This window comes from Podarcis pityusensis (genome assembly GCF_964106645.2).
Source record: "Podarcis pityusensis genome assembly, chromosome: 10".
Lineage (NCBI taxonomy): Eukaryota > Metazoa > Chordata > Lepidosauria > Squamata > Lacertidae > Podarcis > Podarcis pityusensis.
Window position 1 is genome coordinate 51,757,889 of NC_138035.1, and position 25,210 is coordinate 51,783,098.

Genomic DNA, 25,210 nt, shown 5'->3' on the forward strand with positions numbered 1-25,210 from the left:
GGTATCACAAATATTGGACATAATTCTTATGGATTAGTTAACAACATTGCAAAGAGAACACTGAACCGAAATAAGAAATGTTTTATATGACATGGTCCAATTTTATTGAGTATATGCAATCTATTGAACATGGCTTCTGTCTATCAGCTTCTCATGGGGCACTGTGGAGAATTCTTAGAACTGCTAGCATATTGGCAAAGCTAAGTAGGGTCCGCTATGATTTAAATTTGCACATATTTTTGTATACCACTTAGCAAGTTTTTCAAATATTAAGCAGTTCAGAAATGGTTTAAAATATAAATAAGTAATATTTTCTTGAACCAGAACAACCTGCCTTTGACTGGAGCAGAAATGGGCTACCTAAGCATCAGGTTTTTTTGCTTTTATCACAGTGTACACAGAACTAAAAATGCCCATAACATCAATTTTTGTTCTTTTTTTATCATTTTCAAAAAACGGTTCAGTGTTCAGATCTGTTACATGGCTCATTACTTTTTAGTCCATCTCTGCAAATTCATATCAGTCCAACATCTAGTCAAAGTAAGGTAATGCAATATGAGAATTCCCTCCCTTCCCCCCATCATATGATGTGTGCACTGCAAAAAAGAAAAAGAAAATAAAAAATCATATCCCCCAATATACAAAGAAATAAAATAATATATCCTTGCAGAAGCCCTCACACTGAAACACGACTTATTATATGCCTGCAAAGCAAGGACCGTCTTAGCCAGGCAGCTTGTAGATCCTATTGTGTTCCAGAGATTTGTTTGATTCTCAGAACTGATAGCAGAGTAAGAAGTAAAGCTATGTTTCCCAGCAAAGATGTTTCCTGAGGAAATGAAAGACCTGGTGGGATAGAATCAGATTGATCTTGTAACAGCCAGCAGGCTCTCAGGAAGGCTGAATTAATGCCTAGCAGTTGCAGGGTTGTTTGTACAGAAGCAACCTGCTACTATCAACAAGTATCACTGGACAACAAAAGGAAAACTGCACAAATTGCATAAAAGGGATAATTGGTTCATGCACGTGTGAACTTGCTTCAGTCCCCGTGCTGGGGAAGCAGCGGCCATGGACAGGAATGGAAAGTCTTAGGTTACTAGGGAAGGGATGCTTGATTTCATATTTTTTTGACAACAGATGCTGCCACTAACATGCATTATAGGTCCCACCCCTATCTACTTTCCATCTTCTAATGTTGTTATGCATTGGCTGAACACAGCAATGCCATGCTGGGCATTTTCTTCAGAATTTCCACTGGACTTGAAAAAGGCTCACTGGGAAGAAATGTGGTCTTAAGTTTCTGTTCTGTAGAGTATGGTAGGAGCTCTTCCAGGCTTTTCCTGGGCCTCCATAGTTTCTATTAAAATCGTATTTTTTACTCAGAAAGCCCTGGCAATATGAGTCCACCATGCCTGACTCTTCCTTCCTTCTCCTCCCTCCTCTGAAGCACTTCTCTCCATTGTATGCTCCCTTCTCTGAGCATCCATTAGCCCCAGACCCAGTGCTGTGGCTTCCTCAGTCAGCCATCATGTGCTGATGATGTTACCTCCAGGAGATGGCAGCTAAAAATGAATAGAATGACTTCCACTGCCATTCTATTTATATTGTTATACTTTTTTTTGGGGGGGGGGGAAGAAACCCCTCCTAAACTCAAGAAATTAATGAATGCCAGAATCTAGCTAATATTAGGGATATGAATGGAAAATACAAGTTGCAGAAGTGCGCCAGCCAGGGAAGGAATCCCTGGGCTGGCTTCTGCAAACATGTCTGACCAGGGTAGTTAAGAGCAAAGCCATTAAGAGACAAAGGTGCTGATTGCTGATCATTATCACATCATAGGAAGGGTCTCAGATCTGTGAAAAACAGGGGTTGCCAAGGTGACATGGAGGGGTGTGAGGTGACAGGGGAAAGTGTCATTTTACAGTAGGCCTGGATTTTTGGTGAGAGGTGTGCTGGGAAGAAGGGCGAGGACAAAGTCTAGTCCTCTAGGAGCTCCTGGGCAAGCCAGAACTCCATGTGGGGACTGGAGGTCAGAACCATAGTGGAGGAGGAGACTGTACCACAAGACCCGGAGCCATGACGGACTGACGAGAGGGGCAATGAGAGACACTATTGGGGTATAATGTCCTGTACCCCCTCCATTGCAAACTTCCAGGTGTAAATATGTGTTAATGAACCATATTTCTTAAAGGTGCTATCCTCCACAGCGCCCCAATCTTCCCAACAGAGAAACAGCCCCAGGGGAGTGCCTGGAACCCCCTGGAATCTTGCACCGCTCATGAAGATTGGGGTGGTGTGATACAATATTTATAGACTGCATTAATCAATAACAAATCCTATAAGCAGTTAACATAAAACAATGTAAAATATGCATAAGCAAATAGCAATAAAATAAATGTTTGAAAACAAGAAGACATAACATTTTCAAAAAAACAGAAAAAGATAAAACCAGCCGTCATAAAACAAATACTAAAATCACATATTTGGGTGTACGTACCTTAACAAGAATTTGCCTGCCTAATATTCTACAGAAACAATGGACTGTACATTTTTTAAGAACCGTAGTGAGAAAGCATGCTCGTAGTTACTTACTTGCAAAATTCTATCTCCTTCCCGGATCCGTCCATCTCGGGCAGCGATACTGTTTGGATCAACCTACATGAGGTGGAAATGCCATAGTTAGTTCTAAAATAAGTTTTCATTTAACATATGTTTAAGGGGCGGTGTGTAGGTTTTTTCAGATTAGTACTTCTTTGGGAAAGGGGCAACCAAGAATTTCTTTTCAGCTCTTGTAAAGCCAAGGTATAAATTTCAGAATTCATGGATATGGGAAGGCACCAGAAAACCCTTGCCAGTTTGCCAGGGACGATTGCACCCAGCACAGGATGCCAGGCAACAGAAGTCTCCTTTCCCCTGCAGTGTTCAAGCAGGTAAGAAACAGGAGAGACTCCCAGGGCCTCTTACCTACTCCATATGCCACACAAAAGAAAGATGACCCTGCGTCTCTCCCAAGCCCTCTCAGTATGCCAGATAACTCAGGGAAAGGAAGGGGATTGACAAGTAAACCAAATCACCATTAACGGAACCCTAGATGTGGGGAAATGAGAGGAGTTGGAGCTTGATAATGCTCAGGAGAGACTGGATGTGTTAAAAAGTTCATATCCTTTATAAAATGTTTTGCATGGCATCTTTACCTATCAAGCTAGACTTCTTATATCACAAACAAAAGTAAGAAGAAGAAAAGCCATTACAATATATGATTTACCTTTCTTCAACACTGATACAATATACTAAATGGTTGGTTTACGTAGTTAAATTTTGCTTTAACCTAAATATATCTTGAAGGCTCCATTAAAGGTTTATCAGAGTTGCAAAACTGTTCCTTGACTAATGGCCACCCTTTCCTTGATGGATATCTGAAGCCATTTATTTTTCCTTGCCATTCCTTTTTGCAGCAAAGCCTCCCTAAGCACTCGGCTTGCAAGTTACATCTTATAAAGATGACAATACCTCCCCCTCCCAAGCAGGTCTTATTTTCATATCGTGTGTTGTTGGAGAGAAAATGTTGTGGAAATATTTAATCTGGTATGGAAAGAGAGCAATTGCAGCCACTCAAATGAAGGGAAAGGCAGAACGGTTCAAAACAGAGCTAAGGAGAGCACTTTTTAAAATTCAAAGACAGATAAAACCAGCAGATCTCTTTTAAATCTTTGCAAACTAGTAAGAAACCTATACTGTAGGCTTCTCTGTTACCTAACTGACCTCAGCTGCTGAAGTATGATGGGATCTTTATGGGCTTCAAAAACAACCAGAAGTTTTTAATACTATCAGTACTAAAGGCCTAGGGACGGATAGTCTGTACACCAATTTTAGGAAACAAGCTAAAAATGGGAGTAAATAATGCTATAAAAGCACCGTCCAGCAGCTAGGCTGCATTTGTAAATATTTTATATTTTTATTTGTTATATTTATACATCACTCTTCCTCCGGGGATCTCCAAGCAGTCTGCATACATTCTACAGGTAGCAATCTTGACCCTTGTCAGGACCAAACCCTCATGGTTTCAGCATATGAACTGAATATGCCTTCGGACCAAATATTTTCACCAGATATAGATTACAGATCTAACTTCAAAACAGTACTTTCTACTCCTTGGGAAAGGGGAAGGGGCAGTGCCTGGGAGGGGAGATCTGGTCCTTGGAAAAAAAAGTCCTAGATTTCATTGAAGCACATTTCTTGGAGCTCTCTGATGTTCTGCAGTTTTGAACTACTTGGTGATGTGTCCAATCATTGTCCATAGGCTTCTGGGTGACAGGAGAAATACAACTTCTGACTAAAATGAATGTCCCACCCCCCCCCCCAAAAAAATCCTCCAATGGTTCTAAAGAACTCTAATGAGATAAGAGACAGAGAGTCCTTGTTAACTAAGGTATGCACTTGAGTAAGTACTTCAGGAAGGATGCTGAAAGGCAGCAAATAAACAGGAAATGCTCCAAGACAGCATGAATGTAGAAGTTAGAGACACAGAGGAAGCATAAAAAGAATGCATATGGCAAGGCAATTTTATTGCAGTGCAATAAAAAAAAATATTGATTGGAATGGCACCAGTGGACAGAGTCAACAATTTTGTATAGGGGTAGTTCATGCAAATGGTATGGACCAGAAAAGCAAGCAAGCAAGCAAGCAAGCAAGCAAGCAAGCAAGCAAGCAGAAGTTTGGTGAATCTTGTAAACTCTGTAAGTATGGCATGTAGCAGAATTATTGTTTTAATTTGTGGAATGGAGCCAGTCTCTTCCCAGTAATCACAGCTACTCTGGTTCTGGAGTGAGATTAAAGGGAATAAATCCTATAAACTTCAAGGAGTAAGAAAAGGATCACCAGGCAAGTCAGAAAGCCGAGGGAATAAACTCTGGAATGAAGGGGCAAGTGGGAGGCAGGCAGAAAAAGATGTCAAGGAGCTGCAGGTTCTCTCAAAGAGTCCAGTTAACAGTACTAAGACAATGTTTCACCTAACTTTTTAAGCAACATCCTGACTTTTCAGGCAATTCGCTTCATGGTAATGTTGCATTTGACACATTTACGTTAAACAAACTTGCCTGCAATGACAATTATATTACTTGGGCGGCATAATTTAGGCAGTTTGCTAACAGTTTGCATTTGAAAATTGACAGAATTCTGGTAGTCAGGCTACAGAAATGCTTATTCTACTTCCCCTTTACCACCCCCCTCACAGAACTTTACCTCACTGATATAAATTCCTGTGTCTTCCTCGTCATCCGTGCGGTAGCAGACAGTCAAGCCCAGCTTTTCCTGGCTGCTAACACGACAAAGTTCAACTTCCTGCACAAAAAATAAAAAACGTAGCACAGTGAGGTGCTTATTTTGAGACTAAAGTCTGTTGCGGATACAATACTTTACATTGCTCTATAAGGGCATACAAAGTCTTCCAGTCACCTTACCCCAATTACTTGATTCAAGATCGAATACTTCTGGTAGTAGTGAAAGCTATTTTCATTTAGTATTGCCCTGCTCCAATTTTCACAGTAAAAGCACTCTTTCCCCAAATAAACTAAAGTGGGAAGCCATTAAGCAAAATTTGGCATGCCTTCAGGGGTGCCAAAATCGAGAACGAGAGGCTGACAATATATCACACAGTCATTTTACTTCTGTCAAGCCAACTATTGATTTATGGGTCAGGGGAAAGACAAAGTATTCATCCATCAATCAGTCAATCTCATATGATTGTCAGCCTTCCATCAGCCACATAAACCATAAGCCAGAATCAGAGTTACCTGCCAAATCACATAAAGAACACAGTCTATTCTTAGGTCCAATATAAATAATAAATAATAATTGGCAACTTAATTCATTTCATGTGGTAGGTTTGTCCCTGAAGTTACAAGATATTAGAGTTCCTTAGCTATTAAATTATTCACAAAAACATTTAACACACTTAATGAACATGAAGTTAGAAGATACCTATAACCGAATGTAAACTAGGAATGTAGGAAGTTGCCTTATACTGAGCCAGACCATTGGTCCATCCTGCACTGACTTGTAACTGTTCTCTAGGGTTTCAGGCAAGGGACATTCCCAGCCCCACCAGGAGATGCCAGAGATTGAACCTTCTGCATGCAAATCATATGCTCTGCCACCAAACAACCAGCCTTCCCCTAAATTTGATGCCTGACTGCACCAGTGTCTTGAACTTAAGGTAGGCAAGTTGACCCCTCACGACATCCTACACCAACTTTGTGCCTCCCTGAGGTTGGCTTACAATGCCCTTCACCATCAACCAACACAACTTGATGGAAGCTGTAGTCTAAATGTGGATGAAGGTTACCCTACAGAAAGCCTACGTGTATGAGTGTCTCAACAGAGATGCTGTCAGACAATTCATTACAAGACATTCCTTTACACATACACACACAATTTTATTTGTATGCTGCCTTTTCACTGTTTAAACCATGCTCAAGGCAACCTACACCATGAAAGAAATACATAATTACAATATAACAAAAGTAGTCATAAACAAGAAATAAAACATTAAAAATACACAATCAAACTGAACAAGTTCCACATATATGACCACAAGATCTAAAATAAAGATACCAAAAAACCCACAAAAGAAACAACCCTCCCTGAAGCAAAACACCCCAGCTCAAGAGACTGTTCAGCAGCATCGGGTTTTGCAGCTGGAGTCACTCAGGGCCCTGCCCTCGCAGGCCAGGTGGCAGCTTTTTGTGGGGCAGGGGGTGAGGGAAAGGGGAGAGCCAATTCAGTTCATAGAATGATTTAGGTATCACAAAAGTAAGAAACTATCCAATATGTTTCATAGCTCACCTACTTTTTCCTTCCAATGCATTGTCTACTCTGAACACTTGGTAGTTTGCTTGTTTTTTGCAATTGTTTATGTGTGGGTGTAAGTATGTAAAAGTGTACAGTGGTAGCTTGGTTCTCAAACGCCTTGGTACTCAAACAACTTGGAACCCAAGCACTGCAAACCTGGAAGTAAGTGTTCCGGTTTATGAACTTTTTTTGGAAGCTGAACGTGCTCCGTTTTGAGTGTTACGCTTTCAATCTGAATGCCACACTTCCATTTTAAGTGTTATGCTGAGGTCTGTCTGTTTTTGCTGTTTATTTTGCGTTTTTGTTTTTGCAGCTCTTTTTTGTGACTGTGTGGAACCCAGTTCAGCTATTGATTGCTTGATTTTGTGACTGCAGTGCATTGTTTACTGCTTTCATTTTATGGAACAATGGTCTCGTTAGATAGTAAAATTCATGTTAAATTGCTGTTTTAGGAGTTGTTTTTAAAAGTCTGGAATGAGTTAATCCATTTTGCACTACTTTCTATGGGAAAGTGTGCCTTGGTTTTGGAATGCTTTGGTTTTGGAATGGACTTCCAGAGCGGATTAAGTTTGAGAAGCAAGGCACCACTGTATGTGAATAGTGTCTTTCACAGATGGGAAGATGTGCAAATAAAAATACAGCACACTACCACCTTTTCTCAGAAAACACACCCCACACTCCTGTGCTTCGATGTGTTTGCTATTTAACCTCCTCCTCCTCCTCCTCCTCCTTCTTCAAATACTAGCTATAGGCCACTCTTCCTCCCTGGAGTTCAGAGGTCAGAATGCCATACATGGAGTTATTCTATTGTATCTTCACATAAACAAAACAAGGTAGGTTAAGATAAATTATAGTGGCTTCCCCCCACATTACAGCTAGGCAGGGATGTGCCTGATGTTGTTCCTTTAAAAAGGGAAAGGATCCTTGACAGTTAAGTCCAGTTGCGAACGGCTCTGTGGTTGCAGCGCTCATCTCACTTTACTGGCCGAGGGAGCTGACGTTTGTCCACAGACAGTTTTTCCGGGTCATATGGCTAGTATGACTAAGCCACGAAACCAGAGCAGCTCATGGAAACGCCGTTTACCTTCACGCTGGAGCAGTACCTATTTATCTACTTTGACATGCTTTCGAACTGCTAGGTAGGCAAGAGCTGGGACCGAGCAACGGGAGCTCACCCCATCATGGGGATTCAAACCTGCCGACCTTCCGATCAACAAGCCCAAGATACCACAGCGCCACCCACATCCCGTTGTTGTTCCTTTACCAGCACACTATTCAAAAAACAACATTGGTCCTCATCTTTTCTAGGGTTGGGTTCAAGAATATGACTTTCTGCATTTATAAACGTAGTTCCATGAATATAATGTTCTCAGTATTTTGCCACAGAAATGACCTTTTAGAACAATTAATTAAATGACAATGACTCATACTGTGAAGGATGAGAAACTAGGTAAAGGTCATCTTTTCCTTCTGAGTTGGAAAAGTGCGTTCAGCAGAAGAGGTTATACTCTCAAAGGATAGGAGAAGAGGTTAAATTGCTCATCCTCCAGGGTGATGGAATAGTGGGCTGGGGAATACAACCTTCCATTACCAGGTTAAAAGTCGTTATTCCCTCCAGCAACTAGGTTAATACTGCAATTTCTTCAGGTGATAGAAGAGTAGGTTATAAATGTCACCCACTGTGTTAAAACTTTTCTTTGACTTACTCCCTGGAAGAAAGAAAGAAAAGATTAACTCCTTGAAAGAAAAAAGGTTTAAGTGCAATTGTTTGGAATTCTGCAAAAGTTTGCTAGAGAGCCACTATAGGAATCTTTAACCTGTATGTGAACGTATATATGTTAAAAGTCATAATTTTCACACAGAGAGCAAATCACTAGTTATAAAATTATTGCAGCGTTTTCCTTGGTTGGAAAAAACAAACCAACACACACTGTGATGGGACGATGAGCTGCTTGTGTGTAAAATCCTAGTCCCTCAGAGTTTGGTCAAGTTTGCAAACCTCTGTCTGTAACGGAGCCCCTTAAACATGGCTCCGTCAGTCGCTGGCAGATTCCGACAGTGGTTGCTTTCGGAATCGCTTCCAACATAAAAGCTCCTTAACGGAAACACGTCTTCTGGACTCTCTGCGTGACAGTTTCCGGCGAGGAGTGGGTGTCCCTACAGGAGGTCCTGAAACCTCCCCACTGTTTTCGCTGGAAGTGTCTCTGAGCCATCCCTCCAGCTCCCTTTCCCTCAGCCCAGCTCCTCTCCCCCTACTGGTTCCCTCTTCAGCTGCTGAGTCTCTCCCAACCTGTGTGAGCCCTTTCACTTCCCTTCCTTCCGATGGCAGTTCCCTGACATCCACCTCCCCTCCAGGGCCCCCTTCATCCCCTCTCGCCCCCTCCTCTACGGGCGGTGAGGAGGCAAAACCCCGGAATGAACTTCCTTCATCTTCCGATGTCCCGAACACTTCTCTCCACCTGTTGCGGTTCCTGGTCTCGAAGTACTCCTCCTCCTCAGAGTCCATCTCCCCTTCCCCTTCCGATTCCGAGAATCCTTCCAACTCCTCCTCCTCATCGGTGGTCCCAAAGTATTCCCTCCGGAACCTCTCCACAGGCTGAGGTTTCCTTGGGAACCTTTGATGGAACGTTTCTATCAATACCTCGTCATTGATATCTTCTGCCATTACCCAAGTGTTTTCTGACTCCGGTTCTCCTTCCCACGCTACCAAATACTCCACCTGATCCCCCTTCCATCTGGCGTCGAGGATTTCTGCCACATGGCTGCTGCATTCCCTTTCTTCTATGACCGGTCCCCGAGTGGCCATCCCTTCTCGTCCCCCCTCATACGGTGACAGTAACGACCTGTGAAATACTGGGTGCAGTTTCATGTGGTTGGGTAACCGGAGCCTGAAAGCCACTGGGTTGACCTGTTGAATGACCTCAAAGGGACCCAATCTCCTGGGTCTTAATTTCTTACAACCTCCTTTGAACGGCAACCCTTGGGTTGACAGCCACACCCTATCTCCCACCCTTATGGTTTCACCTTCCCTTCGGTTCTTGTCTGCCTGCCTCTTGTATTCTTCCTTCGCCCTTTCTAAGTTGAGTTGGAGCTGACGATGGATTGCTTCCATTTCTTCTACAAAATGCTCGGCTGCCGGGACACCCCATCTCTCCCCTTCTCCCCCTGGGAAAGCCCTGGGATGACACCCATAATTAGCCAAGAAGGGGCTCATCCCTGTGGACACATTCTCGGCATTGTTGTAGGCAAATTCCGCCAGCGCCAACTTTTCTACCCAGTCATTCTCTCTGTCATTGACATAACACCTCAGGTATTGCTGGAGGACCCCGTTTGCTCTTTCCGCCTGCCCGTTGGTTTCAGGGTGCCGGGCAGTCGAAAAGTTGACCTCCACCTGCAGTAAGCTCATGAGCTTCCTCCAGAACCTGGAAGTAAATTGTTTTCCTCGGTCTGAGACCACCCTCAATGGCACCCCGTGCAACCTAAAAATGTGTTCTACAAATAACTTCGCTGTCTCTTCCGCCGTGACTGCATGCGAGCAGGCTACAAAGTGGCACATCTTTGTTAGTAGGTCTACCACCACCATGATGGCTGTTTTCCCCTTGGACTTCGGCAGATCAGTCATAAAATCTATCGACACTGCCTCCCAAGGTCGTTCTGGGGTTGGTAAGGGTTCTAATAGCCCCGCCGGTGCCCGCCTCTCCCCTTTGGCTCGCTGGCATTGCTCACACCCTCTTACATACTCCCGTACATCTTCCCTCACCTTAGGCCACCAAAATTCCCTGGTGACCAACCACATGGTTTTGTGTTGTCCAAAATGCCCCGCCGTGGGGCTGTCGTGCAACTGCTTGAGTACCCTCCCCCTTAAGTCTCCTTCAGGGATATACAGTGCCCCTTTGTAATACAAAGCTCCATTTCTTTCCTCGAAACCCCCTGGTTCCTCTCCCTCACCCCTAAGACCTCTGAGCTTATTCTGGGCGTATTCATCATTCTCTGTTTCCTCTACCAGTTCTCTTTGTCCCACCAATGCCGCCCCACACACCCAGCGGTCCTCTGGAATGACATGTCTCTCTTCGGGTGCTCCCTCCTCCTCCAAATATTCAGGTTTGCGTGAGAGAGCGTCCGCCCTAATGTTCTCTGGGCCTGGCACGTAACAAATCTCAAAGTTAAATTTGGAGAACTCCTGGGCCCATCTCACTTGCCGTTGGTTGAGCACTCGTGCCGTCCTCCAATACTCTAGGTTCTTGTGGTCAGTGCACACTTGCACCTTATGTTGTGCGCCAATTAGCAGGTGCCTCCATCTCCGGAACGCCTCATGAATGGCTAGTAGTTCTCGGTCATACACCGTGTAGTTCCTCTCGGATTTGTTCAGCTTTCGCGAAAAAAAGGCACACGGTCTCCACTCTGACTCCTCCTTCCCTGGCTGCAGAAGCACCGCCCCAATCGCTCTGTCTGATGCGTCAGTTTCCACTCTCATCGGTTTTTGTAAATCCACATGCAGGAGTTGTTGTTCCGAGGCGAAGGCCCTTTTTAGTTCCTCAAATGCTCGCTCCGCCTCCTCAGTCCAAACGAACTTCTTCTTACTGCTGAGACAGTCCGTAATGGGCGCCGTCAGGTGGGCAAAGTTTCGGATGAACTTACGATAGAAGTTCCCAAATCCTAGGAACCTCTGCACATCCTTCCTTGTTTTGGGTGTTTTCCATTCCAGCACCGCCTGGACCTTGCCGGGATCCATGGCCAATCCCTTGTCTGACAGGCGATACCCCAGGAATTCCACCTCCTTGGTATGAAACTGACACTTCTCCAGTTTCACCCACAGCTGGTTGGCTTGCAGCCTGCTCAACACTTCTCTGACGTCTCTCACATGCTGCTCCTCATTCTCAGAATACACCAACACGTCGTCTAAGAAGGCCACACAATTCTTGTAAAGCAAAGGCCCCAGGACGTGGTTCATAAACGATTGAAAGCACGCGGAGCCTCCTTGTAGGCCGAAGGGCATAACTAAATATTCAAATGCCCCCAAAGGGGTGAACATGGTGGTTTTCCATTCATCCCCCTTCCTTATTCGTATCAGGTTGTACGCCCCCCTTAGGTCCAGTTTAGTAAAAATCTTTCCCTTCCTGACCCTTGTCAAAATGTCGTCAATCCTGGGCATAGGGAAAGCCACTGGTTCTGACACTGCATTTAAGGCCCTGAAGTCACACACAAGCCTCGGCTTGTTCGTGTTTTTTTTTATCCACAAAAAACACTGGGCTGCCCCCCACCGCCCTGGACTCTCTGATGAACCCTCTCTTCAGGTTCTTGTCAATGAACTCTCTTAGCTCCTGCATCTCTCTGTCTGACATGGCGTACAGCTTGCCTACAGGGAGCTGTGCCCCAGGGAGTAAATTGATTTGACAGTCAAAGGGTCTATGCGGGGGTAATTGGTCAGCTTCCCTTTCGCTGAAGACGTCGCGGAGATCTGCGTATTGTCGTGGTACCTTCACGTTCTCCGTTACTTCAGTCCCTGCTAGGGTGGCTTGGGTCCCTGCCAAACCCTTTCCCTCTTTGCAGTGTTCTAAGCAATGTGCTGAACCAAAAGAAACCACTCTCTGATGCCAGCCCACCAGCGGATCATGTAACGCTAGCCAGCTCATCCCCAATATAATGGGAGCTCCTCCCAAGGTGGCCACATTAAACGCTATCAGTTCGGTGTGCCTTGCCACCTTCATTATCATTGGGACGGTCTGCAAGCTGACTTCTCCTCCCAACAGCTCCCTGCCATCGATCGTGGTCACCTGCAGGGGGTTGCTTAAAGGGATCGTCTGTATCTGGTGTTCAGCTGCAAACTCTTTGCTCATGAAATTGCAGGAGCTGCCTGAGTCCAACAGCGCCTTTATCTTTAGAGGGTGTCCGTTTGGCAGCTCTAGCGCCACTTCTATCACTAGGGCGGGTTTAGGAGGTTCTGGCGTGGGCACTTTCACTGCTCTTTGGCCTGACTGCTGTGCCCCGACGGTGGCAGCCAGGCGTTGGCTTTTACTTGCTTCGGTATTTCTTCCTCTCTTCCCTCCACAGCTCCTACCATCCCTTGCCATTCCTTCCTCTGGGGGCAGACTCTGGCAAAGTGACCTGGCTGTTGGCAGAGATAGCATTTCCGGGCGCCTTTTCCTTCCTTCTTTCCCCCCTCACTGGGCTTTGAAACTGCGCGCGCGCGCGCTGTTCCGATTTCCATCGGCTCTGCCGGCGGGAAAGTTGGCTCTGGAATGTCTGGAATGCGGAACTCCTTCCAACGTTCCCCCTTCCCTTCCCGCCTCTCCAATGCTCTCGCCTCCTGGCGCGCTCCTATGGTCAGCGCTGATTTGGTCAGCTGGTCCATAGACTCCGCCCTGGGCGCCCGGGAAAGTTCGTCTTTCACAGCCGAAGAAAGCCCTTCTTCAAAAAGCATTTGAATGGGTTCCGCCGATAGATCCCACCCCAATTTATGGATCAACATGGTGAATTCAGTCCAGTACTCACGGACAGATCGGCTACCCTGTTTGCAAGCCATTAACTGTCTGCGGACCACTCCCTGTTCAATATCGCTGGAAAACATCAGATCCATGGCGCGAAAGAACTTCATCGTGTCCTTTAGGACGTCACTATTCGCTGCCATCAGGGGTCTAACCCAGTCTCTCGCCCCCTTTTCAAGATGCCCAATCACGAAAGCCACTCTTGATTCCTCGTCAGGGAATTCATCAAACTGCAGATTGAGGGCATATTGCATCTCTGTCCGAAAGCCATGATAGTCTTTGGGCTCCCCCCCAAACTTCTGCACCAATCCTGGTACCTTTCTGACGAGCTGGGTGTCTTTCCCCTTTTTGTCTGCATCCTGAGCCCTCCTCTCCTCAAGCCTCGCCGTCTGCAGCGCTAGCTGGACCTCCAACACCCGGTACCTTTCTTCCAGGCTTGGACCCGCTCCAGCTCCTGCTTCTCCGGTTCCGGCTGGGTTGCTCATGATGCCTTCTCCTGCACAAGCTGCTCACGAAGACTGTCGGAATGCTGTGATGGGACGATGAGCTGCTTGTGTGTAAAATCCTAGTCCCTCAGAGTTTGGTCAAGTTTGCAAACCTCTGTCTGTAACGGAGCCCCTTAAACATGGCTCCGTCAGTCGCTGGCAGATTCCGACAGTGGTTGCTTTCGGAATCGCTTCCAACATAAAAGCTCCTTAACGGAAACACGTCTTCTGGACTCTCTGCGTGACAGTTTCCGGCGAGGAGTGGGTGTCCCTACAGGAGGTCCTGAAACCTCCCCACTGTTTTCGCTGGAAGTGTCTCTGAGCCATCCCTCCAGCTCCCTTTCCCTCAGCCCAGCTCCTCTCCCCCTACTGGTTCCCTCTTCAGCTGCTGAGTCTCTCCCAACCTGTGTGAGCCCTTTCACTTCCCTTCCTTCCGATGGCAGTTCCCTGACACACACATATCCCTATTTTAAAACTGAACCACTCTCAATTGACTTATTACCTTAATTTTCTGATTGGGACTTGGCATGGGAACAGGATTCGCCACACTAATTTAGTCCTTTTGTTCTATGTTTCAAACAAAGTAAGGATAGACATATGGAGAACTATTTATGTGGCTTGATATAGACTCTGCTTAGACTGAAAATACCCGGAAATATGTAGGTAATAAATAAATACCGGAAAACACCCATTAGTGTATTGGAAGGATGTTAACCGAAAACCAATAATGAGCTTTGCTTGTGCTTCTAAGAAATGGAGACGAAAGAACATCTGCATTATTTTTGTCTTGCCCTTATCAGAGCTAAATCTTTAGAGTATATTTTGTGGGGAATATCTTTATGACCTCTGCTTCTTAGAGTTGTTCATTTGCTAACTTATGAGATGTCAATGGACACGACTCACACATTTTTACACCTATTTTCCCACAGTCACAAAAGCTAGAATCTTGCTTGTAAGAAAAGAACACTAGCATTGATGCTGAATTCCGCACACGGTGCAAAATTTCATGCTTTCTTTCCTTCACCTTCTTCGCTTGTGCAGATCAAGGAATATACATGCAGCAATGCTGAATCCTATCTCTTCAGTTCCACCATGGCTGCCCATCTCTATTCTGTGCATAGGAAATGCATTAAATTCAGCCCCACTGTATTTGCAGTAAACTAAAATATTCATTTCAGTCAATTAGCAGACACGGGATGTCTCTTGTTTTCATAAATATTCTTCCCTATGGCAAATGGAAGGCCCACACATGTCAATGCCATTATGTATAATACATGGAGTTTGAGACTGCAAGACGCCCAAGAAAGTATTGTCACAACAAACTACCCTATCCTTTCAGAACTACTGTCTCTACTAAAGCACCAAGTCAATTTCCTTTATGTATTAATAGTTAGGAAACATAAACATAACAGATGGCTACAGCAGAAGACTTGGGGGGGGGGGACCTGTTGGGGGAAGAAACACCTTCTCTCTGCCTTCAAACTAACTAGGTTGCTGGGGCAAGAATTGTAGCACCACTATTACTGTTGCTACTACCACAATTTGTAAGAGTTTGAAGTGGTACAAATGGATTTCCTACCACAGTTATATGCAGCATTAGCTAATACAAGCAATGGCTATCTAATCAGGCTACCTGCAAAAGTTACTCATGTCACTCTTCATATAGTACTAAATATATGTATTTCATAACAAATGACAATCTGTATCCATCCCCCCCCCAACCTGGTACCCTCCAGATGTTCCCAACTACAACAGCCATTATCCCTAACTGTAGGTCGTGCTGGTTGGGCTGATGGCAATTGGTGGCAACCACATCTGAAGGGCATCAGGTTGGAGAAGATCTAGACACTGAAAACAGTAACATGAAGTGGCTCTTATTTCGTAATAGACATGCATAGGAATGTGCTATAAGTCCCATTGAGTCCAATGGGGATTATTCCCAGGCAAGACAATTTTATTGGGGGGCAGCAGGGATAAAGCATTTTTTTGGAAATGTTTCAAAAGCTACATATTGTGATTCTGCCACAGTATATGCATGAAGCATTACTATACTGATGCAAATGCAAGAAACCAACTTTAGACTTTATACAGAGTTAATGCCAAGGTTCCATTTCTTTCCTTAATCAAGAATCATGTTTATATTTCCAAATTTCTTATATGTTTAGTTAAGTTTATGAACACTGACCTCCACTCCTTTCTAAAAGCAGCACTGAACTCCTATTCCTTAGACATTTTCATTGTGGGAGGTAATGAACATCTTAGGATTTTATCAGCATCCATTCCAGTTACCCCTTGAGCTTTTCTAGTTTGCAGAATTTACAGCCTATCGTGCCAAAACGTCTACAGAGAATTGGCAAAGTTCAAGATTTCTCTTTTAAAGCCACTGAAATTCTTCACTTGTGAAAACAACTTAACGTAATAGTCCTCCTTTCCCTCTCCAACGTTCCCAGAGTGTTATGATATGCAGATTTCACATCAGCAATGCATCTGCGGCTATTTGGATGGAAATAGAAAAGCTATGGAGCAAGACAACCTCAATGTAAACAAGCTGGAGCTGCTGGCAGTTGTGCATTTAACAAAATAAAATTGCATTCCCCACTGTATTTCCACTTATCAATTTTGACAGAAGACCATTCTGGCTTCTCATATACAGAATTGAAAAGGACAAATCGCACTGGATGCCAATTTCCCCCAGAATTGATTTGGTTGTTATCTTACCAAAAAGAAGTGGAGAGTTATCTCTATTTCACATGGTACAGGTAAGACAAAGATCCAGGGATTTCTCCCTTCATAGTATATGTACCTTTTAATCCCCAACTCCCAATGCTTGTCTCATTGAATTTTCAGTGTCTCAGTGATTCCAGCAAGCAATTTCTCAGACATCTTTATCCTGTTTTCAAACTCAGGTTACCAAGGTGGGGAGTAGAAGGAGCATGAAACCCAAACCCCCATTCATCCCTGGCCACTGAAATAATGAACCAGACAGAGGCAGTCTTCAGTCAGTTTTTCAAGGGATGCATAATGCTGTTCTGCAAGCTGGAAGGGCCTTCAGAGAAGTGAGTGGGGGTAATATTGATATGGGATTGTTGAACTGTGTATTAATAAAAATCCTGGAAAGATAATGTAAGTCTGGATTTTTTGTGTCAACTAAGAAATCTCCAAGGTCACTTGAGATGCTTAAAAGAGCGCTAAAGTAAGTTGAGTAACAGAGAAGGGAATGAGCCAAACGCAGCTGGTCTCTCAACAGAGCAGATGGAGCAGCTCTGCAATCCCATCTCTTCCTTCTGCATCTATATACTTTTTCAGCATACAAGTCTTGAGCTTACACTGTCTCTGCAGATTCTTCAGGGAGTATGCCTCATAAGTAAGCCAAAGAGGAAGAAACAATTTATTAAGGATTAAAGACTTCCTGGCTGCAGAAATCTCAGCAGCTGTCAGCACACCCTTCAGTAAGTTACAACTACTGTAACTACTTCAGAATCTTCTATGTTTTCCGGTTGTGTATTTCCAAACCCTTGCTGGAAAATGACGTCCTGATCAAAGCACTGTTTTCTTCACAAAATAAGATGCTTCAGTTTATTAGGAGGATGTTTAAGCTCCCTCAAGAATGATGGGTCCTCTAATTTTGACTAATATAAAACCAGCTTTTCTTTTCATACTTCACAGTTTCTACAAGCAAGAGGGGAGCCCCAGCTGATGTCAAGAACAGCTCTGCTGGATGAGGCAAATATCCATCTCACCCAGCACTAATTCTCACACTGGCTAACCTGATGCCTCTAGGAAGCCCACAAGTATGAGTTCAGCATTGTATTTTAATATTTTGTTGGGAGCTGCCCAGAGTGGCTGGGGAAACCCGCCTATTATTATTATTATTATTATTATTATTATTACATCAGAGCAATAAGGCAAACCCACAAGTGAAGAAACTCAATAAACAACAATAGCAAGTGTGATGGTAGAAAACCAGCAGCAGTCTGGAGTTATCCAGTGTATTGTTCAGAATGGCACATGTATACTACTGTCTCCTGTGGTGTAGTGGTTAAGAGTGGTAGACTCATAATCTGGGGAACTGGGTTCGCGTCTCCTCTCCTTCAAATGCAGCTGCTGGGCGACCTTGGACTAGTCACACTTCTCTGAAGTCTCTCAGCCCCACTCACCTCACAGAGTGTTTGTTGTGTGGGAGGAAGGGAAAGGAGAATGTTAGCTGCTTTGAGACTCCTTAGGGTAGTGATAAAGCGGGATATCAAATCCAAACTCCTGGATGGAAGTTGTGGGTGTGTGCTTGGTGCACACATCCAGGGGGACATGATAGCCACCTGATAGCTTGGTGCCATTCTAGAGGCCAGAACACCATAAGGGAAAACACATGTTTCAGAAACATTTGGGGAAAGTTGTCGTGCACAGGTGTTTATATGCTAGTGCTAGAAGCCCTGAACCAAGATGAGTAACTTGGAATGCTTGGTGCTCTTAAAGGAGAACATAGATACAGTGGGCATAATGATAATTTGGTTGAACATGGTTATATCTGGACAAAAGCTCCATAGAAAGGGCATGAAAAAGCATACTGCATGTTGAAAAGGATGTTGATTCAAAATAACTAGAAATATGAAAAGGGGAAGCCCACAGCCAGATTCACTGTGGTTTAGGTTTAGTAAATTGCTATTTAATAAATCACTTCAAAAAGTCCTGAAATGATTTACAATCATAGACTAAGGAAATGCATGCTCTGATCACAACAAAGAGGTAAATTTTCTAGATACTCTACGTGGCAATGCTCTAGAACTGTTGGTCATACTATCAACCAGAGGACAGACAACCCTGGACCTAATCTTAAATGGTGTCCAAAGTGTTGCTGAACCGAATGACCGTAGTATTATGAAACATAAATCATAAGTGAACAATTGCCAAGGTAATTCAACAGAGTGACAATTGACATAAAAAAAGAAGCTTCTGCAAAGTGAGGGGATTGGTAAGCAGTAAGTTGAAAGGCAAAGTCAAGAGGGTCAAATCTCTTCAAAAACCACAATAATAGTTCAGCTTGAATGTATACCACAGTTCAGGAAAGGTACCACCAAGACCAAGACAATGCCAGCATGATAAATGAGCAGAGTCAAGGAAGCTGTTAGAGACAATAAGGCTTCTTTCAGAAAATGGAAGTATTGTCCAAATGAGGGGAACAAAAAGCAACACAACCGTGGAAAAAGAAATACAAGCAAACAATAAGGAATGAGGGAAAAGAAATGGGAAAAAAGGGAAAATGTTTCTTGAAAGCAACAACACTTATTAAAATAGTAGAAGCAGGAAACCAGCTAAGGTTGTAGCCAACAAAGCTGTCCCATTGGTGCAAGGACTTCCACTAGCACAACAGGGCTCCCCTCACCTGTGGTCCCCAAATCTATTTTGGAGTAGATTTGGGAAATGCATGGGGAATGAGGTGAGAGAAGAGGGAGAGGAAGCCCTGCTGAACAGCCAGAGGTCCCTCCTGGAAAGTGGCCAATATAACAATTTTTAAAAGGCACCCAGGGTTAGGGCCACAGCTCAGTGGCAGAGCATCCGGTTTGCATGCAGAAGGTTTCAGCTTTAATCCCTGGCAGGGCTGGGAGAGACTTGCTTGCAACCCTGGAAGGCTATGGGCAGTCAGTGTAGAGTCACAGATAATGCTAAGCTAAATGGATCAATGGTCTATCTCAGCACAAGGCACCCAAATGTAAGGGTTGCATTAAAATGAAGACTTTCACTCCAAGAGCTGTACTTTTGTATATAATGATAATATTTAGTTTCACAGATGGTTGCTGTGGTTGCTGCCCCATCATTTCAGATTAACTGAATGTCAGCATGTCATAATTAGACTTCACCAGTTTCCCCCTGCATAATAGTGGAAGTCATAATTTAGTTTTGTTATGGGTTCATCCTCCTCCTCCTCATATTACTATTGTATACTTTGCTGAGCAAACATCGCTGTTGCTTCTTTTGGCTCAGGAAGTAAGGGGAGAGATTTATTTATCGCATCATCATATTTTTCAGCAGATAGCCACCCAATCAAGATGCAGGCAATACAACAGATGTGCCGGCATATGTTCAGAGGAACATTCATCTAGCCATCAGAATACACAACTGCATTTTGAAAATTGCCACAGTTGCTGCAGTTCCACACATCTGAGCATTTGTTAGCTAAAACTCTGTGAAAACTATTTTGGCATGTTAATTAAAGTCAAGTTGCAGAGCAGAGCGCTTGCATGCTAGACATCTGTTGGAAATCTGCTTATTTGCCTGAATTGCAGTTTAGGGCTCTTGCATATGCCAAATGCTGATAAAACACCAGGCTAATGACCATTTCAATCTTTACTGCCTCTATGCAGAGGTCACTGAAAAATGTTTTCTATGTGGCAGAGGTCGGCATGGCAGTTCATATGATTTTTATAGCACTTGACAGGCTAGCTAACTGCTCAGGGCTAGCAGGAATCACTGTGGCACTGAATGGCCATGAATGAAGGAGGAGAAGGATAAGGAGAAGGATAAGGATAAGGAGAAGGATAAGGAGAAGGGTAAGGATAAGGATAAGGAGAAAACAGCAGGCAGTAACTGATGTGGCAGTGCAGACACCAAGGAATAGTGTCTCCAGTACATGCAGCTAATCCAGTGATACCTGCAATGCAAGAATCTCCAGTACATGCAGCTAATCCAGTGATACCTGTAATGCAAGAATCTCCCCTTATTTTTATGCCCAAACACCTGGAGTAAACCTCCCACTCACAATTCAATTGCTATGTGATCCCATGTTTACTGGAATTCACATGCCAGAAAAATTGGCTCCCTCTTGAACCAATTCAAAAGCCTCTTTTAAGGCAGACTGAAAATATGACTTTGAAATATGATGTGCATTTCTGAAACATTTCTTGAACAGTTGCGTGTTATGTAGAGAATACATGATGATGTGATGCATTAGCATCCATATAAACCTACAGAAGTGGATGATTTATATCAGCTCATTCACAAAAGGAGAGAAAATTGCAGGAACCTTCTGCATGGAAAAAAACACAAACGAATAAAAGGTAGCATAGCCATGCCAAACAACAAGCTCACTTTTCTTCATTTCCTTAGGGGTGGGGTGGGAGCCATAATGTGTGACATTAATGCATAAATTTTATTTATCTTCCAAGTGAAATGAGGAGTAGGCCTGTACTTGTTTTATGAAACAAAATGAAAATCACCAGCTTGATGTATTCCCTACTCTATTGTTAACACCAACAGGATGATTAGCGATAACATTGATAGATTTACCTATGTCAGCTTTGTGTCCTTTTTGCTTCCTCCCTAGTGATACCCCTGAGTTAGGGACACAATTGAAGTCCATAAATTGGGATATTCATTACCAGTGACAGCTACAGATGATGGCAATCTCATCTGCTCTGAATGCCAGCCTTTCCCCCCTAAATGATGAGCACTTCTAAATAGACGTAAAGATTAAGAATAAACAAGCATGACAGAAACTGACTTGATATCCTGATTCACCTCAGTGATCCACTTATGTCTAGATTAGATAACAAAAAATAAAAAATAAAAAAATACAAGGAAGTGTGATTTAGAAGTTAGAATAACTGATACGATATTGGCTTGCCATCCCGATTACCAACTTCCTCTATGACCTTAGACAGATAGTTTAACCAAGTTTGTCCATTTCTGGCCCACTTAAGACATGACTAATAATACACAAGTGCATTACAACATGGCATTGCCCTCTCTTAATGTTTGTAAAATGCATTTGCGTTTAAAAAAATGGGGGACAGATAAAGCTTTATTACAGTACAGTACCAAGAATAATGAATACGTGTATTTATAGTCCCAATCAAGGTAATCCTATGAGCTGCTTCCCTGGCATAGCAGTCCATACCAACAAGCGCAAGGCCCTGAGAGCTGTTGTGAGCTGATGTTTTCCCCTATGAGCAACATTGGTAGCCAGAGTATTGATGCATTGACATCAGTGATCACTATCATTCTCCCCGGCCACAATGGGAATATTTCCTCTTCCATTACAAACCAGCAAGACATGCACAAAATGACTTCTTCTATTTGTGAAATGGGACACGCCAAAGAAGTTTTTGGGTGAAGCAGAGGGGCATGCAGGGGGAAGAAGGAATTTACTAAAATTGCATCACCCCATTTCACACATGGGAACATCCCATTGGTGTGGCTTTGCTTATCCATTGGATTCAACCCACTGTGTTTTCACCACACAGCCCAATTCCCACACTCTCCCCGTACTCTCTATATAGATCCGTTTGTCCTCTATACTAGTCTTCTGTCCCTTCAAATGTTCCAGATATAATTGCAATGGAAAATTATAACCCTCTTCATGACTTTGACTGTTCTAGGCTATAACAAATATATCTTTTATTAGGACTGTGGTTAGAGAGCACAATATTTCTTCAAGGCCTTTATTTTAAATTATTTCTCGTGGCCGCTGAATTTGGAATCTGACTTTTACTTCCTCAGGGCTCCTTCTGATTTATATCAAGTTTGGGGCAAGGGAGGGGGGAATGACCTCAGCTGGATATAAAGGAAGGGACTGAAATTTTAACGACTACAAGCATAAATGTTTTCTACAGTGATCTACTGTACGGTTGTGATATTCGGGACTGCAGACAAACAGAGCAATCCTATAGTTCGGATCAAAGGCAGAGCTGGACAGTTTGTTTATCACTGGAAACTTCATTGAAAATATAATTCAAAGACTTAAGGGTGAGCAACAGATGTTCTTTTCCAGGGTGCAGGCACACAGGCAATCAACGGATTCAAGTTATAGGAAACGAGAGTCCATCGAAATATTAGGAAGAACTTTCTGACAGGTTCTGAACTTTCTGCAGAGCCCCATGCAGTGGCAGAGCTTCATGATCTGGCACCGGGTGGTGGAGAGCAGGCGGGGCGGGGCTGGCGTGTGTCCTGGGACGTGGCGCACTGTCTGCAGGGGCGTGGCATGCATCCTGGGGCGGAGGGCACACTGCCTGCAGGGGCGTGGCGCCTGTCCTGGGGGCGTGGCACCCTGCGCAGGCAGGGGGCAACCATGATGGCACCCTACCGGGATTGTGCTGCCGGGGGCGGTGCGCTCCCCTGCACTCCTCTGCCAGTGGCCCCATGCTATATTATGCTACACAGTAGTTACAACCCAGCACTGCACATTTTAAAATAACAGATGAGGAATGGACACCATGGCACACAGCAACTGGCATTGTCAAGAGTCTGTTCCTACAATGGTTATTAGCTACCTTGTCCTTAAAATAACTGAGTTGTGTAAAGTGTGGCAAACATAACCCCAAAGTGTGTGACATGGTCTCTGAGCCTTATGCGTGACACCCTGATGCACAAAAAATCCAGAGACACAATTGTCAATGGTAAAAAATTCCAAAGTTAAATTCTGACCAGTATTCAGGGGTAGGTCATGTTAGGTGCAAAAGATCAAACACATGAGGTTAAATTGATTGAAAGAAGTTCATCTTTGGAGCAAGAAAGTTCAATGGGGGGTGGGGAGTTCCAATAGTTCATTGAAACTTAGTTTCAGATTTAAGAACCAAGATTCAAATGTGGCCCACTAATAAATAAAAAAATGGACTTTAGTACCGCTACAGTAAGTTCTTTCAGCAAAAAATTAGTGTGTGTGGTGTAGAAATGCATAGCTTTTAAGCATGCACGAAACATAGCCATACTTACAAAACTAATAGTAATATTTGCAAAGGGTTGGCTAGAGGCTATCAGAGCTCTGAAGGGAGCTGTTACAGGCTATCAGTTTAGTAATCCTTGTGTTTAAAAAGTCCCTAAATATGGCTTTACAAGATAGACAAATCTGTTTTGGTCTAGTGGGCAAATAAGCCATGTGTTGAAAAGACTCTAAATATGCATTCACAAGATAGACAGATCTGTTACAGTCTATTGGGTCCATCATTGGCTTTTTGAAAGGCCCTAAATACTTACATAGAACATATTCTTGCTAGACCACCAACAAAAAAATGAAGGGGAATTCGGGAGGGGTTGAATAAATCTGAAAATATCTAATTTAGCAGTTAACTCCGCCGTCACGAATACCTTATTTGAATGAGACAATTTGCCTGTTTCGTGTGATAGATTTGCGAGTAGTTTTGGGTTGTTCTGGAAGCCTCCCTCGCACCCTGTTATTCTGTTCTAACCTGCACTAAATCTCTAATCAGAAAGTGAAACCTGAGACCACAGGGAGGGCATGTCTGCATGAGGTATGCCCTGTGCCCCGACAAAAGTATATAGTCTTCAGAACATTCACTGCCTACGAGCCACGTAGCATCTAATTTCAGTATGCCCCCAACCTCTGACTGTTTTGCATCGCTGCTGATATAGCTCTGATCACTGGAAGTCCACAGGCGAGAATTTAGGTGCAGGGCACTCCACTATGCCATATGATTCAGACTTTTTCTCGTATTTCCATCTTGCATGTAGACGTGAGTTTGATCCAGTTTTACCACTGATCCCAACAGACTTTAGATCAGGCTGATAGTGGATAACACAGTGGTGACTCATAGTGCGGTATGTGTGCAAAGCTGTGTGAATAAAATGTTGCCTCCTTATTATCATAACCGAGATTATTTTTAACACGAAGCCAAGTACAGTGGCTTTGTTCCATCCTATGCCACAGGAATTGCCTTTCCTATCTGGATCTGACCGAATGGAGACTGTCCACTTCTTCGGGAACATATCTTTCTTCTCATTGCAAACTAGACAGCTCCTTTCCTATTTAAATTTCATGTGAAACATGCTCTATTTTAGTCAATCAGTGGGTTTGCCTTGGGCTACTGAATCATAGCTGACAGCAAATTAATGACTAGGAGGGTGTGATTAGTAGATATTACCGACTACTGAACACCTACCTGCTCATTTACCACTGTCATAATACTTATACTGGCTATTATTATTGATTAATAATAGTCATGAAGAGGACATGATTCTACAGTGCTAATCTCTTTATATATACACATACAATCAGACTGCATTTTAGTATTTGTAACATTCCCATCACACAAATAATTGTATCACACATAAGCTTTCACACAACCACTTACTCAGTAAACAAGCTAGTATATTAACCAGGAATTTAGTAGCTTTTTCTTCGCAAGACTAGTTTTCTTTTTTTTGGGGGGGGGGATGAATTTTCTTACCAATCCCTCAATAATTTATTAGAACAGTGCAAATAAATTTTATCCTAGGTAAGCTTGGTGAGCCAACATTATTTCATTTTCCTTTGTCCTATGGGAAGAATTGCAGACTTCCCTAGCCTTGTCTCAATAATGGGGGGGGGGGGGAGAGTGCCATTAAAGATCCCCATTTGCCTTTTTGTCAAAGCTTCAACTACTCTGTTTAGTTTCCAAATAT

The 25,210-nt window shown here is 43.5% G+C and overlaps 1 protein-coding gene and 1 long non-coding RNA gene across 6 annotated transcripts in view; one reads left to right on the top strand and one right to left on the bottom strand.

The window, feature by feature from the left end:
- The window catches only part of PDZRN4 (PDZ domain containing ring finger 4), a gene marked incomplete at its 5' end in the record, with an annotated part of 251,105 nt that overhangs the window by 16,927 nt on the left and 208,968 nt on the right, over nt 1-25,210 (bottom strand). For all 5 annotated transcript variants that reach the window (XM_081022321.1, XM_081022320.1, XM_081022324.1 and 2 more), the window contains 2 exons: nt 2,593-2,655; nt 5,242-5,340. In XM_081022321.1, coding sequence (XP_080878447.1) covers nt 2,593-2,655; nt 5,242-5,340 — 162 coding nt within the window. The remainder of the gene's footprint in view (nt 1-2,592; nt 2,656-5,241; nt 5,341-25,210) is intronic.
- LOC308486096 lies at nt 1,940-16,941 on the top strand. The gene is made up of 4 exons (XR_013990948.1): nt 1,940-2,157; nt 2,816-2,930; nt 6,073-6,214; nt 16,726-16,941. It is a non-coding gene; the product is annotated as an uncharacterized lncRNA (long non-coding RNA).